The following is a 14,625-nucleotide window of genomic DNA, read 5'->3' on the forward strand; positions in this document are numbered from 1 at the left end:
TTTTCAAGAAATAAATTCTTCACGCGTCACATAATTAATCTTATATATTTTTCAAGGAAATTCATTAATTAGGAAGGTATTTCCCTACAAAGTAAGAGTGAAGAAATCTTGGGATGTATATTTGAAAAAGAAAAGGTGGTGATGGAAATTGAATACATTTTCCTTCCCTAAAACTTTCCTCGATATCACTCTCTTTCTTAGCTAAAAATATAATGACTCATTTTAGTTTTTAATCATATCATAATTTAATTTCTTCATGATAAATGAATTATTTTAATTTAATCTTTTTATCATGAAAAATATGTTTAGCTCAATTTATATATTTATGAAAATTAAATCTCTTTATTTATTTTCTTCTTTTTGCCGAGCAAGCTCACAATTTTGGCCCAAACACAAATTAAATTGGGCTAAGCTTTAAAAAATAATTAGCCCGTGTTTTTGTTCCATGGGACACACTTGCGTTCTGAGTTTTGTCTGAAGACAAAACATAAAGGGGTTTGATTCATTGACCAGAAACCACAGAGACAGAAGATCAAAGGGCAAAGACTTTGTTGGTGTTTGGTTTCTCAGCTTCTATCCCATTAATTAATAATCAGGTAAATATAATTTACTTTTATCAAATTTAATCAGCTTCTTCTTTTTTTTCCCGACAATATTGAACCAAAATTTTGTTTTTTTTGCTTGCTATTCATGGTCTTTACTTCTAGCAGACTTTAAATTTAGGGCTTTTGAATCTTATTCACTTCATAAGATTTTGAGATGCAGATTATGTTTTCTGTGGGATTTGTGTTGGTGAGTTTAGTTTCGATTTCAAGGAGATCACTTTGATTTTTCATAATTAATAGAGTTTGTTAGGGCATGGCATGGATTTGGTTTTTTAGCGTTTGTTGCGAGAGACCCTTTTGAGGAATCAGCTTAAAACTTTGAGAAAACAGTGAAAAAAGCTAGCTTTGTTTGTTGTTGTTTTTTTCACTGTTGAGGAGATCCTGTGGATGTAGAGCACGTATGTAAAATGAATTTTCTTAATGTTTGCATAGTATTTATGGAGTTTAGGATTACAAAAAGGGATGTTCTTGTTTGAGTTTTAGACTTACTTTTTATTTTTTTCTGCATTTTATAGACTAAATCAGGTTCGAGCATAAAGATTGTGAATTCAAATTTTATGCTCATTGTTGCTGGCAACCAAAATCTGCATTTATTTGTATTATGCATCTTGATATTCATAACTGATAAGCTAATAGCTAGCATTTTCGGTCTTTGATATTTTTCATGGAGTGTGTGCTGTGACTATATTTTAGTGATATTTTTCACTTATTCTTAACTAGCATGTTTTTTTTTTTTTTTTTTCACTTCTCCTCCGAAACGAACCTTTTTATTATTTTACTTCTTGATTTTTTCTTAGGTGGTAGAAAATGGATTGCAGATGGTTCATTGATAAACAGGAAACAAGCACCCGCAATGAACAGCAACTTGACAGAGAGCAGGTGATTCTAGGTTTCCAATCCTTTTTTTTTCTTCTTATCTGATGGATTGCATGGGAGATAGCTTATTCAGTACAGCTTGGAAAGGGTTAGAGAATATTTAAGTTCATGAACTGGGTCCATGTTATTGATAAATTGAAGATCGCTGTTTAAGTTTTGATTAATTGCTTTGGTATAAAAAGATTATATGTTTCTGTGTCAATGGAGTTTTCCTTTATGCCTGTGCTTACATGAATACTTGAGCATCATTTAATCTTGTGTAGTGATGTTTATCATCTGGATTTGTGGTATGTGCTTGACAGGACTCGCTTATTGAGGATTTCACAGAGGATTTTCGATTGCCGAAAAATCACAGACCCACTGAAAATGTTGATCTCGACAATGTTGAACAAGCATCACTGGACACAAAGTTGACAGCATCAAACGTTGGTTTTAGGCTTCTCCAGAAAATGGGATGGAAAGGAAAGGGTCTCGGAAAGGACGAGCAAGGTATGTCATTAGTTGAGCCTAATGGCTGTACTGGATTTGCATGCCACCCTCTAGTTATGACCTCATTGATGTAGGGGTTGTAAGAGGGAGAACATTAGTGGTATCCTTCTCCTTTTTTAAAAAAACATTTCATGTTTATTTGACTTGAACCTAAACTTTTGTTATTCAAGCACAAGCCTTTCACCATCGCAACACCCATAGCCTCTTGTGACTTTTAGTCTTTTAGTTGAGATGATTTGCAATATGACACGTGATCTTGAACTCATTGAAGTTGAATCATAATGCTTGTGTTTGGTACTCAAAGCCTCGATTTTCTATGAAACTAAACAGTTATCTCAAAAACCTTTCCTCAGCTACAGTGATCGATGAATCCATATTTCCTGCCTTTTGATGTTCTTAAACCTTCTATTGCCAATATAGTTTTGATTGTAAGATCACCAGCTACAACTCAGATATATAATGTCATAGGTTGCAAGTTGTTAAACGTGCAGATATATTTACTTGCTGTCGATTTTTTTTTTTATTGAACTGTATGCTAACTGGCCCATTTGTAACCTACAATTATTCTTGCTCAACTATCCTGCTAAGTAGAGCGAAGTGGTTAGAGTTTCTAATCTATCATTTGCCTTTAGTCTGAATGATATGAGAAACATCGATGAGATGGATTTCTGTGGGATGTTTGCTTCACCTATGATGTTGTAATTTTAACAGTAACTTCTGGGTTTTATGTTCAGGAATCATTGAGCCTATAAAGTCTGGAATTAGAGATCCAAAGTTAGGAATTGGAAAACAAGAAGAAGATGATTTTTTTACTGCAGAAGAAAATATTCAGCGAAGGAAACTTGACATCGAGGTTGAAGAAACTGAGGAAGACACAAAAAAGCGGGAGGTATGCTTATAAATTTGTAGGAGATCATTATTAATATTTGGACTGGTAGATAAAATTTTGAGGTTGATGCTTTTGTTTTTCTGAAACCCACATCTAATAACAGAAGGCAGCATATAGCATATATGCGTGTCTTTTGACGGGAATGGTATTATCATAGGGGAACATCAACTTTCGAAGCTCTTGAGAATTTCCTGCAGTTTTTATTACCTGGTGGCTTCTACTGCCTGCTTCGTGCAAATTATGAAAATTCAGGTATTAGCTGAACGGGAGCAGAAAATTCAAACTGAGGTGAAAGAGATAAGGAAGGTGTTCTTTTGTGATCTTTGCAACAAGCAATACAAATTGGCGATGGAATTTGAAGCTCATCTGAGTTCATACGATCATAATCATAGAAAGGTACACAAACTGTCGTAGCATTTGATGAGTTTCTTTTCAACCCCTGTGAATGCTATTACTTTCCATTTTTTTCTCCTATATCCTTAATACTCTTGGATGATTGTTTCAGCGATTTAAGGAAATGAGAGAGATGCATGGTACAAGCAGTCGTGATGATCGGCAAAAGCGGGAACTACAACGACAGGAGAGGGAGATGGCTAAGTTTGCACAGATGTAAGCATTCTTATTTTCCTTCACAAATGCATCTGATAATTCAAGCTTTTCCTTGTGTGTTTATTGTCTTTAAAATCTTTTCCTTGCCACATTTGTTTTTACATTGTTTTATGCAATATAGGGCAGATGCTCGTAAACAGGAGCAGCAGCTGCAGCAACAGGAAGAATCTGGATCTGCTCAGCAGAAAAGTGCAACTGCACTTGTGGATCAGGATCAGCGGAAGGCATTAAAATTTGGGTTTTCTTCTAAAGGGGGCTTTTCAAAGGTATGCAACTGAAGAATTAGAATTATATCATTATAAGTCTTGTATGTGTTCTTAGAAGCTGTTTTCATGGCTTATGTATGTGTAAATGAACTGCCATATGTTCCATGACAAGATAGATTGTTGTGATATGATAATAACATGGTAGATTATTCAAATGTCCTTATCTCCTTCTCCCTCTTATAACCTGGATAAATTGAGGTCTCTATGCATTGCAGCGAGCATGGATGAATTGTTGTCTCTCATTTATGCAGAAATTCTCACTTACCTAGGATTGTCTAACTTGCAAAAAACTCCCTATGATTAATTGAATTCATAAAATGCTTTGCCCTTCTGGATAAATGCTGCTTTTGTTAAGAACCTTTGAGAAATATATTATTTCTGCATGGAAATATTCTACTGTCGTGGATTTACAGTAACAAAAGTAACAATACTATGTTCCGTTCTTGTATGTGGCATTCTGTAAAGTAATGTTGAATGCGTCAAGATTGCATTCATTGTTTCTGGATTATGACACAAGTTGTGATTCTTTTCAACGTAGAATGGGAGTTACATGGCCTTTTCTTTCCTTGTAATTGGTATCCATTTGAATTGGTCACCTGCTTCTATAAGTAATACCACAATGTTGTAGTAATTTGAGTGAAAGAAATCATTACTTGATGACTGAATAATCTATATGCTCACCATTTAACTTGTGACGCTTTTTCATTCCTTCTACAGAACTCCTCTGCCAAAGCTGCAAAGAAGCCGAAATCAGCTGTAGCCTCTGTTTTCAGCAATGATAGCGATGAAGAACAGTGAAGTTCAGCTGTGCACTGTGCATCCGTAATTCAATACTGTGCCTTGGAATACTCAAGGTCTTTATATGTTATGCATTTCAAATGACATGCTCTTATGTTTTTAAACACTTGCCGCATATGTAACGAAGACGGTTTAAAAGGGGAGATTGGAAACTCTTATGAATTGACTATTGGCATGTAAACTCATGATTTTGCGAATAAAAATCTACTCTATTGAAGAAAGAGAAGAAAAAATAACATGAATTAGAACATGCTGTTTACGATGATGAATCCATTTTATGTAAAACAATCAGTTCCAATAATTATGGCACAATTGATTTGCAGCAGTATCCATTCACCACCATGAAGGTGGGTGGCCTTACTGATAACTTGGTATCTATGAATCAAAGTTTTGCGTGATTATCATCGCACATTACTTACTAATCAAAATTGTAATGTATTATTTGGAAAGCAACAATATTAATTATAGTTTTTTTAATCAATAAAGAGCAAATTTTTATATTATCGTTCCTCTGATATTGCTGTGTATAATGAACTGAACTTATTAAATATTTTTTTCGATATGTAGATGGTAGGGGAAACAGATTATCAAAGCATAGTCCTAATATGCCTAAAACAGCACGGACATTTACGAGCGATTTCGTTACTAAGTACTCTGCAACAGCAATTGTCATAGGAACATCTGATCAAAACATTTCAACAACATTGCTAAAGAATCACTAAGCAGCCTCTGCAAAACCAACTTCCAGGTTACCATAGTCGAAGATGGTATGATACGCTCCCATGAATACATCACCAAGAATCCTGCAATCATGCATTTTCAGCTTAAACTCAAACAAAAACAGCGGAAAAGAAAGGTATATATGTAAACTGAAGCTATAAAATGAGGGCTAAGATAGCATACCATAGAGGACCACGTGGAGGCGGCACATCCAAAGCCATGAACCCACTGATGCAAACTTGAGCAATGCCTTCTCCAGTTTTCAGAATATACTGAAAACAAATAAGTGACTTTAGAAATATAGAAATAAAGAATTGAAGGTAATAAAGATACTTCAAATTGTATGCTTCATAGACGACAAGACAATGGAAATCTAACCTGCTCTGGAGTGAGGCTAAAAGGTTTATCTCCAATGGTAAATGTGATGTTTGGCATGGTTGAAATGCTATTGCAATCAATTGATGACTGTCCCATTGGACTTGGTAGGCTTTCGCATAACTGTGAAGGATCAAAAACCAAAACTTAGCACACAGATTTGAGCTTCTGAAAAAGAGGCAGGGTTTTGATATAAACCTACCTTATCTAAATAGTTGATTGCTGTTTCTTTTGTTGCCTTTTCTCTTAGTTGATTCTGGACCCAAATAACAAGCATCTGACAAGCAGTGCATGGAAGATCATTACCAGCAGATGATTTCTCCTTGTTTTCCTTCTCAACCACTGACTCAATACCAGTTCTGTACAAGAAATCAGGTTTTAAAATCAATCAGAGTCACTGCTGAGGCAGTTTTTTAATCATCTTATAAGGACCTTAAAACTCCTTTGCAACAAGAAAAAAAGAGAAGGAACTGGTCAGCAGAATCACAGAATTTCCTCGCAGTGCGATAATCATGACTCATGCACTTGCACTTAGCCCCAGTATCCTATAATGTTCACTTTCAATACCACACACTGCTATCAAATACTCTACTTGAAATCTTGATGGAAATACTGTGATTAAAACAACTGAAGACATGAAAATTGCATTAGCTTCTACTTTTTGCCCAACCAAACAGAAAAAACAGTTTTGTTAGTTAAATAATTTTTGTTTTTTGCACTATTCTTATATATAATTGAGTTTCAAATCTTGATTTTATAAAACTAAAATAACCTGTTTTTTATTCATGGAGACCTGCTTTTTATTATCTTATATGCAAAAATTTATCTCATGATAATTTTAACCAAACATATGTTTTTAAATTTTTTTAAAAAAACCACACTAGAAGTTGTTTTCTTAAATCTATTTTTTTAAATAGACCGCAAAAGCTGTCAAAATACCAAACTCATTAGTAATCTTGTGCAAAGTTTCTGTGCCAAGCAAGTAGATCATGAACCAGCATGTAACTTAATTCTCCTTACCTTGCAGACTTAGCCTCATTGAAAATGCATAAACCTAGTTGCGTACATACTTTGCTGGGTTGTACCTGAGGTCCACAGCATAAAATTCTGGTATATACAAAAGTAGAAAAGTTCTTGAAATAAGAAACTTGAAGACAAACGCACCCCTGATATTATGAGTTCCCATATTAAGTCTCCATAGTGAGAAACCACTTCCTTACATTCAGCGCTCACAAGCCCTTCTGCTCCAATGGCATGATTGATTTCCGTAATGATTGGCTGAAAATGATAGCTATTTAGTATATCTTTGAAACAAGTAGAACATAAGGAAGAAAGAAAAATTAAACTGTCAAGCAAGGGGTCTGCTTGGAAAGAAGCCAGTCACCAAGGAGGTGAAGAAACTTACTGTTGGACCAGCAAGCAATGAGGTTCCAGAGTCCACGATTGCAGCGCAACCCCCCTCGCAAAGACCTGAGAAATAAAGGGTTTATTGTGAGAGCTTTATTATCCCGGTTCTACAGATATGGAATTCCATTAGACTTCATGTGAGAATTTGCCATCCAGCTGAGTCACAAGCTCGGAAACACAGGAGCCGGGCCATGTAGAGAAATTAGATGTTAGGATGTGGCAATTTATAAGAGAAGTGACTACTGACTCATAATTTCATAATAGGATTCAAGCTGTTTGCAGTTCCCATTTTAGGGAGTATCCACTGCAGTTTTTACTCTGCTAATACAGAATTATATGGAGAAAAGGGCATAGATAACATAAATATAAAAATGCTTAAGTTGACTGAAGATCACCTGTTGAATGTTTTCCTATAAGAAAATCTCCCATATTGATCTGAAAATGGGAAAGAACAGTGTAACTGAGTTTTCCCTCTTCGAAATTAGCACATGATAATAAGGTTAGAAATTGGTCCAAAGATGAAATTCTTGTACCTGCCAGTAACCTTTTTGGGTAACTGGAACGTAGGTATGCTTTCCCTTGAAGTGTTTTGGATCAACCCCTCCAAAAACAAGCTCGCCGCCCTCTTTCGCCTCAGGATTTCTGTTGAGCCAGAATGAAAAGACCTCGTCGTCTACAAGATCTTGTTGAATCATATTGTACCTGCACTCTTTTCATGAATCATTCTATCCGAGGTACTAGAGGAAAGAACTGCAGACATGATGAATCTAAGTTCTTGCTTCCAAGAAGCATGGAGTCACTAACTAAGAACCACAGTACAAACATAAACATACCACAATGGGACAACATTCCCAACTGAAATTTCCTGAAAACCAAGCCCAAGTATTCCATCAAACTTCCCCAATATGAATGAAAGACTTCCTTCTTTTGTAGCCTCAACGAAAACCTGGATTACAAAAGTCACACACACAGTACTGCAAGAACAAGATAAATGATTCTCCAAATATACGTAAAATGGAACAGATAACTCACTTGATCTTTGACAACAAGGTCCCCGACTTGAACATTGTCTTGACTGAAGAAACCAGAAACTGATCCTGATCCATAATGTATTTCACAAAAGTTCCCTGAATCGCAATTTGAAAAGAAGAATTTGAGTTTCAACCTCGCAACATAGCAGTCAATGTTGTCTACAACATCTACTTCAAGTAATTAACTTCAAATAATTACCATTCTTGGTATATGTACTCGACCGGCTTGACTTGTACTTGGAATGGAAATAGCAGGCAATCTGCAGGTGATTGTGAGTCAGTATCTCATCTCATATTTAGGACAGTATATTAAAAACCAGTAGAACTCACAGAAAAGTAGCATTTTGATGATGGAACCCAGAGGTTGGAGCTTCCAGTGTCAAATACGACAGTGAAGTTCTGCGGGGGCGAGCCAATTCCAATTTCTCCCAAGTATTGAGCATCCAAATAGTTTTTAAGGGGTATTATATCCCCATCTGAACTGCCTAAATCATGGACCCTGCTGCTTGCACCTACTCCTGCTTTTCCCTCCTGTCTAGCAATTCTGGCATCCTTAATAGTCTGAAGATCCAAATGGCGCTTCTTCAAACCTATTCTCACCAGGCCATTAGAGCTAGCAGGAAGAAGGAAGCATGTCAAAGCCCATAAACAGAAAGCCTTGAGAAGAATTTTATTCCCCATACGTGGATGCAATATGCCTGCGAGAAAGAACGAAAAAAAAAAACAGAGTCAGTTGGACAGCTCAACTGTGTTCCTGAGCTGAACCAAGAAAATTGAAGAGACTGTGTACTGTTGAGCCTGAAGAGAGTGTAGAAATCAAGTGCAGACATAGGAGAGAAAAGATACTCCTAGTATCCTCTTAAAGGCTCTTCTGGGAGGAGACACACATTATTAGAAAGAAGAAACACCCTTTAATGCAGGAGAGGTACTTGCTCAACACATGGTTGTGTCTGGATTCATTTTGATTGACAACAACCCTTAACTCTTTCTGGTTGCTGCTTCATTCAAATTAGCTTCTCCGTGAATGGTCAGGTCCATCTACAATCCACAAGAAAAATGTTTCATAGTCTTTGTTTGTCTTGACTAGGGAAATTGCCTGGAAGTTCCACAAATTTCCAAACCAAACCTCTCGTGTCTTGCCCAATCAAGCTGAACATCATATGTATACTTGCTTGATCTTTTATGAACTGTGCTCTTTCCTAGCTAAAGTACTAGACTGGCAGTATACTAAGCCGAAAAATGTAGTAGCAGAGCATTCATCCATCAAAACGGTGAAGTCTACTCTTAAGAGTACTGACTCAAATGCTAATGAATATCTTATTTTAATGTTTTAAAAATATTTTAAAAAAAATTAAAATTTTATTTTTTTTATTTTTTTATTTTTTTTAATGTTATTAAATTATTTTGATGTGTTACTATCAAAAATAATTTAAAAAATAAAAAAATATATTTTAATATATTTTTAAGCAAAAAATACTTCAAAAAGTAATTGCTACCACACCTCCAAATACTCATTCTTCCTTTCTCATTGATATTTTTTAAAAAAATCTTTTTTTCTAATTGCTTACATAAAAGGATAAAAAAAAAAACTATTAATGAAACTCTAAAATGATATTTTCCTTTGATCTTTTTTTTTTCTCAATTCAGCTTCTTCATTTTTTTATTTTCCTTATTTTTAATTTTTTTTTTTCATTTTCATCTCATGATCTCTCAAGATACCTTTAAACCAATCAAGTCAACTAAATAATATTGAGATAACTTTCACATAATTTACTTTTAAATTCAGCTAAGTAAAGAGTCAAGTTAAGAGGTTTTTTTTGGTTAATTTATCCTTTTGTTCTCAATTTTGTCTTTAGATTTTTTTATCGGCCAACTAGGTTATCTTTGAACAGGTCAAGTTGATAAAGTCGCGTTGGAGTCACTCCTACACGATTTAATTTTAAACCAGGACAAGACAAGAAGTTAAGTAGAAGGTTTTTTATATCAATTTCATTATTTTTTTATAAATTCCATCCTTTCTTTTTTTAATAATCGATCTAGATGCCTTTGGATTGGCCAAACCTACTGATCATGTTGAAAAAACTTTCATATAGTTTAATTTTAAACATAAACTAGATAAAAAATTAGATTAAGATGTTTTAAAATTAACTCTCGTTAAGCTAGATTTAAAAAAAAATATCAAGTAGTTATTTATAAATGGTATGTTTTTTTTTCATATTCAAAAATGTTAGATTAAGATGTTTTAAAATTAACTCTCGTTAAGCTAGATTTAAAAAAAAATATCAAGTAGTTATTTATAAATGGTATGTTTTTTTTCATATTCAAAAATGTTTTGATCTAGCCTTTAAACTAGTTTTTATCCAAAAGAAAAACACATGCGAATGTGATGTCACGATATTTAGTAGATGCTTGAGAGTGAGTTTTAACTTTTTTTATTAAAATTTGATTTTTTTTCTTCAAATTAATTTTATTTAGTATTTTTTTAATAGTTTTTATGTGTTGATACCAAAAATAAATTTTAAAAAATAAAAAAAAATTATTTTGATATTTTTTCAAGTAAAAAATACTTTTAAAAACAACTGTTACCACACTATCAAACACATTTAAAAAGCCTTTTTGGTATTTACAATAACAATTATTTTTTAAAATATTTTTTATTTAAAAATATATTAAAACTATATATTTTTTTAATTTTTAAAATTTATTTTTGATATTAATATATTTCATCTCAAAATATAAAAAAATAAATTTTAAAAAATAAATTTCACATCTTTATCATACTTCAATCATTATGTAATGTGTTTGGTTGGTTTTAGAGTATCTATTCGCCCGCCCGCCATCTGTTCTGCAAAATGACACAGAGAGAAACTCATTCATCTTCTTCTTCTTCTTCTTCTTCTTCTTTTAATTTTATTAGTGCTTTAAGCTGCTTGCTTTAACTTTCAAGTCAGATAAATGTAGTAGAACGAGGTATATAGCTCCAACATGTACTCTTTTCTTTTTCCTGCTAGGAGTAGTTGATTTCAATCAAAAAAGTTCTTTTTCATGAAAAAAAGATATATTGTTATGGCACCAAATAACTTCCAAGTAATGTTTATTATTATTATTATTATTATTATTATTATTAAGGAACATAAAGGAATAAGCGTTCTTGTATCTGGGCTTTTCTTGATTTTGTTTTTTGATGGGCTAGACTCTAGAGAGTTGATATGTTTGAAGCATGATAAAAAGCCTGTACCTTCTATTATATTTCAGGTATTAAGGACATTGAATTGAATCGGCAGTGTGTGATAGATGGCATTAAGGCGCTTATTTGGGTTCTCAGAAGGGGAGTTGATGCGGTCAGTTTGTAAGCCTTGCTCTAGATTAATGAGGCAAACAGCTGGAATTTTTAGTGTTGTAGGAGCTTTTGGTTTCTAGATTCTCTGTAGGTTGCATTATGGTATGTTCTACTGTCCCTATTACGTTGTTCGTTGGCATTTGCTCTGTTTCAGTATAATGCTTTTGATGTTGTTAAATGACTGAAATGCGTGTATGCATCATCATCTTGCTTTTGGTGATATTTGTCATGTTACTGATTGTAAAGGTCATATACGATCAAGTCTTGAAAATGAGGTTGCATAAAGCTCGTGCCTTGTATTGTTGGAGGAGGTTTTGAACTTAGTGATCTTCCAGACAAAGTTGAGCACTTCGTTTCCAAAATAAGCATACGAATTGACATCCTAACATGAAAGATTGGCCATAATTTGCCATCAAACCGAATATCACAACATACAATTGTGATCATGATGATAGTCTTTATTGGTTGTATCTTGGTCTTGGAGGAGAGTCGTTGACGATACTAAACTAGTATTTAAAGATGGGCAGTCATGAAAAACTCGGGGAAGACTTGTAAATGGAAGGGTTTAATCTAATTGGTGTTCCTTCTTAAAGAAACTACTGGGATCATTTGAGGGGATCTCATGCGTGTGTTGGGGTTGAATCAAATGGTATTCTCATTTTATTGACGCAATCTTGTTTTACTAACTTAATCTATTAAGTGTGTAATCTTACGAACATTATCCAGTAAAGCATCCTGGAATTTCAGATGATATGCCTGATATGACTAAGGTCATATAGATGACTGTCTCTGTTGCAATGGAGATATAAAAACCTATTAAAATGCGAAAAGATCAAAGAAAGGTGTTAAAAGTTTGTCAAACCATGGCAATATCCTGGAGATCAAGCGTGTTGATCTTTGAAGAAATCTTGAGTTGATTGTAAGTTGAAATATTTAAAGATTGAGTTGTGGTAAAATCTTGAGTTAGTTTCATGGTGTGCTGTTGAAACAGCTTCGATACCCAAGTCATAGGTACAACATACTGTAGATACGGAAAAACAAGTAAAAAACTAGAACATTAAAAGTAGCATCACGTATATCAAAGCATTGGAAACTGCATGATGCGAGGAATTGCAGCTACAATGCGTCTTTCTGAAGCAGTTTGGATTTGGTGCTTCTGAATTAATTTTTTTCAGCTTTTCGTTGATCATAAGACAGGCTAAATGATATTTTGATATGTGCATTTGGAAGGATTTCTAGTCCATTGTTGTTTTCCAGTTGTGTAGCCTGTTTTTCAATTTTGGTACACATTTAGCTATGGTTTTATCATTTCATATTCTGTATTCAACTAAACATTCAATGTTCACCTATCATTGTTCATGCAGGTCCTAGAATTACAAATCCTAGGAGTCTTCTCGGTGGGCTGCTTGTGGAGCTGTATGTTGGAGTTCAACTTCTGCTCTGCTGGTCCGCCTTTTCAGCCCAGAATGTGAACCCCAGAATATAGCTGCTTTATGACAAAGTAAAATGGCAATAGGTTACCCATGAGGGTTGAATTATGCTGTGGTAAATGAGCAATTTGAGACAATACATTTTCTCGGTTGACCACCAGGACCGAATTCATGCAGTGCCTGATTGTCCAATAGTTTGATTTTTTTATCAAATGACTGATTGAGTCTTGAATCAGCCCCCTCTGAGAGGCTGGAGTCAGAAGAGAACATACTTTTAGAATAGGGATTCGAGACAGAGCAGAGCCGTAGCTCTTATCAATGTTTGGAAAGGTAAAATAGCTATTGATGGGAGGCCTATTCTCAATTTTTTATGTTGTTTAATATTCTTGTGATTATTCGATCTGGGAAAGGTTCTTTAACACTCCTCTCACTTGCAGCACATATTTTAGGGCACATCGAGTGATGATACTACATGATATTTCCCAGGCCGTTGACCCTCCTTAAGGCTTCACTACCGTATTGAATAAGATAGTTGAGTCTGGGTTCATCCAAAAAATTCAAGTCTTGTGATGAGTGATCTATTATATTGTTTTAATTGTTGGACGTGGGATAGGTGCTTTAAAAAGTGCAACCACACCTGAGAGATAGCAGGAAGTTTCAGCAAGTTTTGTTCCGGGAGCTTCAAGGCGACGTATTAGCCTGATTATTAATTTCTTGTATATATGGAATTCCATTACACTTTCTGTAAACAATTTGGCATCAAGCTGGATCACAAGCTTGGAAACACATGTAGATGATTTAGATTCTAACTAGCTAGGATAAATATTGTAGCCTTTTTCCAAGAGATCAAGTGACTTGTAATTTGACTCTATGCAAAATTATAGCTAGCCTAGACTTCTTAGAGGCAAACCAGAACCCAACAAGAGTACACATAATCTTATAGCTAGCTTAACATGAAACAAGTCAGTAGAGGGTAGAAATGTGACAAAGCGTTCTGAATGATTTTGCTTCACACAAACACGCATCTATATATGTATGTATCTGAAGTAAATTAAAGTTAAAAATCTCAACTTTTTGTTATTGGTTTTGACTTGAGATTTATTTGATCATCATCAACAAAACAAAACGAGTGAGTGAGTGATTTGAAACATTTCATTTGATGTTGATACTAAACTTATCGTTCAACTTTGCTTTCCGTGGAAATGGAGGACTACTTCCCTTGCATCACAAATTGTCCATGAAAACCACCATGCCTGCTGCTTCTGCTAGCTCATCCTCTTTTGTTGAGGACTTGTGAGTTTAACCCATTCAACTAAAGGCAGATGATCAATTACGCGTACATATAGGAGGGTGTCTGTCTAGTGATCATGCACAGCTCCAAATTTCTTTTGACATGACGCGCTCCTTTTTCTTGCACCATCTTCTATCAAGCCCCGCTTTAATTCCCTTGAAACAGTCCAAAATTGGTTGTCGTGCCGGATTGGTAAGAACGCAGCACTGAATTAAGAATACATTACAATAATGGTTTCTCGGCTTCACTCTCAGAGGTTTTTTAACACAAAGCTTGGCCTTTTAGTATCAGCAAAGGTCGAATGGAGGACAGAACAGAAGCTTTTAAAATTGTTAGTTGCAGAGCACAAGTGGGCATAAACAAATCACAAAAGATCAACGTATTTACAGGTCTAATCACTCTTAATAATAATTCATTGCCATCACCTCCAGGCATATATATATATATATGCCTGGAGGTGATGGCAAATATTTTAAAATTTACGACAGAACACGTAAAA

General features: G+C 34.5%; 2 protein-coding genes and 1 long non-coding RNA gene across 4 annotated transcripts; 2 read left to right on the top strand and 1 right to left on the bottom strand.

The window, feature by feature from the left end:
- The first annotated feature begins 428 nt into the window (after positions 1 to 428).
- On the top strand, positions 429 to 4,797 carry LOC7465208 (uncharacterized). The gene is made up of 8 exons (XM_002318887.4): positions 429 to 596; positions 1,403 to 1,484; positions 1,784 to 1,970; positions 2,705 to 2,859; positions 3,112 to 3,255; positions 3,365 to 3,468; positions 3,590 to 3,734; positions 4,452 to 4,797. The coding sequence occupies exons 2-8, from the start codon at positions 1,413 to 1,415 to the stop codon at positions 4,530 to 4,532; spliced, it is 888 nt and encodes a 295-aa protein (XP_002318923.1). The 5' UTR covers positions 429 to 596; positions 1,403 to 1,412; the 3' UTR covers positions 4,533 to 4,797.
- A 319-nt stretch (positions 4,798 to 5,116) lies between these two features.
- Positions 5,117 to 9,315, bottom strand: LOC7478872 (aspartic proteinase). Of its 2 annotated transcripts, none has more exons than XM_002319418.4 (14): positions 8,912 to 9,315; positions 8,396 to 8,763; positions 8,265 to 8,325; positions 8,067 to 8,161; positions 7,868 to 7,980; positions 7,568 to 7,736; positions 7,430 to 7,469; positions 7,033 to 7,097; positions 6,792 to 6,905; positions 6,648 to 6,712; positions 5,830 to 5,986; positions 5,631 to 5,750; positions 5,436 to 5,524; positions 5,117 to 5,335 (listed from the first exon to the last, which is right to left on the bottom strand). In XM_002319418.4, exons 2-14 carry the CDS (start codon positions 8,744 to 8,746, stop codon positions 5,251 to 5,253), a joined length of 1,524 nt encoding a protein of 507 aa, XP_002319454.2. In that variant the 5' UTR covers positions 8,747 to 8,763; positions 8,912 to 9,315; the 3' UTR covers positions 5,117 to 5,250. The 2 variants fall into 2 exon arrangements, with proteins under 2 accessions (XP_002319454.2, XP_024439741.1); XM_024583973.2 differs by having other exon boundaries at positions 8,856 to 9,315.
- Positions 9,316 to 10,841: 1,526 nt separating this feature from the next.
- On the top strand, positions 10,842 to 13,619 carry LOC112323850 (uncharacterized). The gene is made up of 4 exons (XR_002977334.2): positions 10,842 to 11,035; positions 11,321 to 11,507; positions 12,770 to 13,165; positions 13,273 to 13,619. It is a non-coding gene; the product is annotated as an uncharacterized LOC112323850 (long non-coding RNA).
- Positions 13,620 to 14,625: the final 1,006 nt, after the last annotated feature.

The sequence above is a fragment of the Populus trichocarpa genome, chromosome 13 (assembly GCF_000002775.5).
Source record: "Populus trichocarpa isolate Nisqually-1 chromosome 13, P.trichocarpa_v4.1, whole genome shotgun sequence".
NCBI classification, from domain to species: domain Eukaryota; kingdom Viridiplantae; phylum Streptophyta; class Magnoliopsida; order Malpighiales; family Salicaceae; genus Populus; species Populus trichocarpa.

Bases quoted from the DNA above. Each gene is read 5' to 3' on its own strand.
- LOC7465208 (XM_002318887.4), top strand. From the start codon at position 1,413: ATGGATTGCAGATGGTTCATTGATAAACAGGAAACAAGCACCCGCAAT. The intron at 2,860-3,111 runs GTATGCTTATAA...ATGAAAATTCAG, and splicing joins AAGACACAAAAAAGCGGGAG to GTATTAGCTGAACGGGAGCA. The intron at 3,469-3,589 runs GTAAGCATTCTT...TATGCAATATAG, and splicing joins ATGGCTAAGTTTGCACAGAT to GGCAGATGCTCGTAAACAGG.
- LOC7478872 (XM_024583973.2), bottom strand. From the start codon at position 8,895: ATGTCTGCACTTGATTTCTACACTCTCTTCAGGCTCAACA. The intron at 8,764-8,855 runs GTACACAGTCTC...TCTTTCTCGCAG, and splicing joins CACTCTCTTCAGGCTCAACA to GCATATTGCATCCACGTATG. The intron at 7,737-7,867 runs GTATGTTTATGT...AAAAGAGTGCAG, and splicing joins GGGAATGTTGTCCCATTGTG to GTACAATATGATTCAACAAG.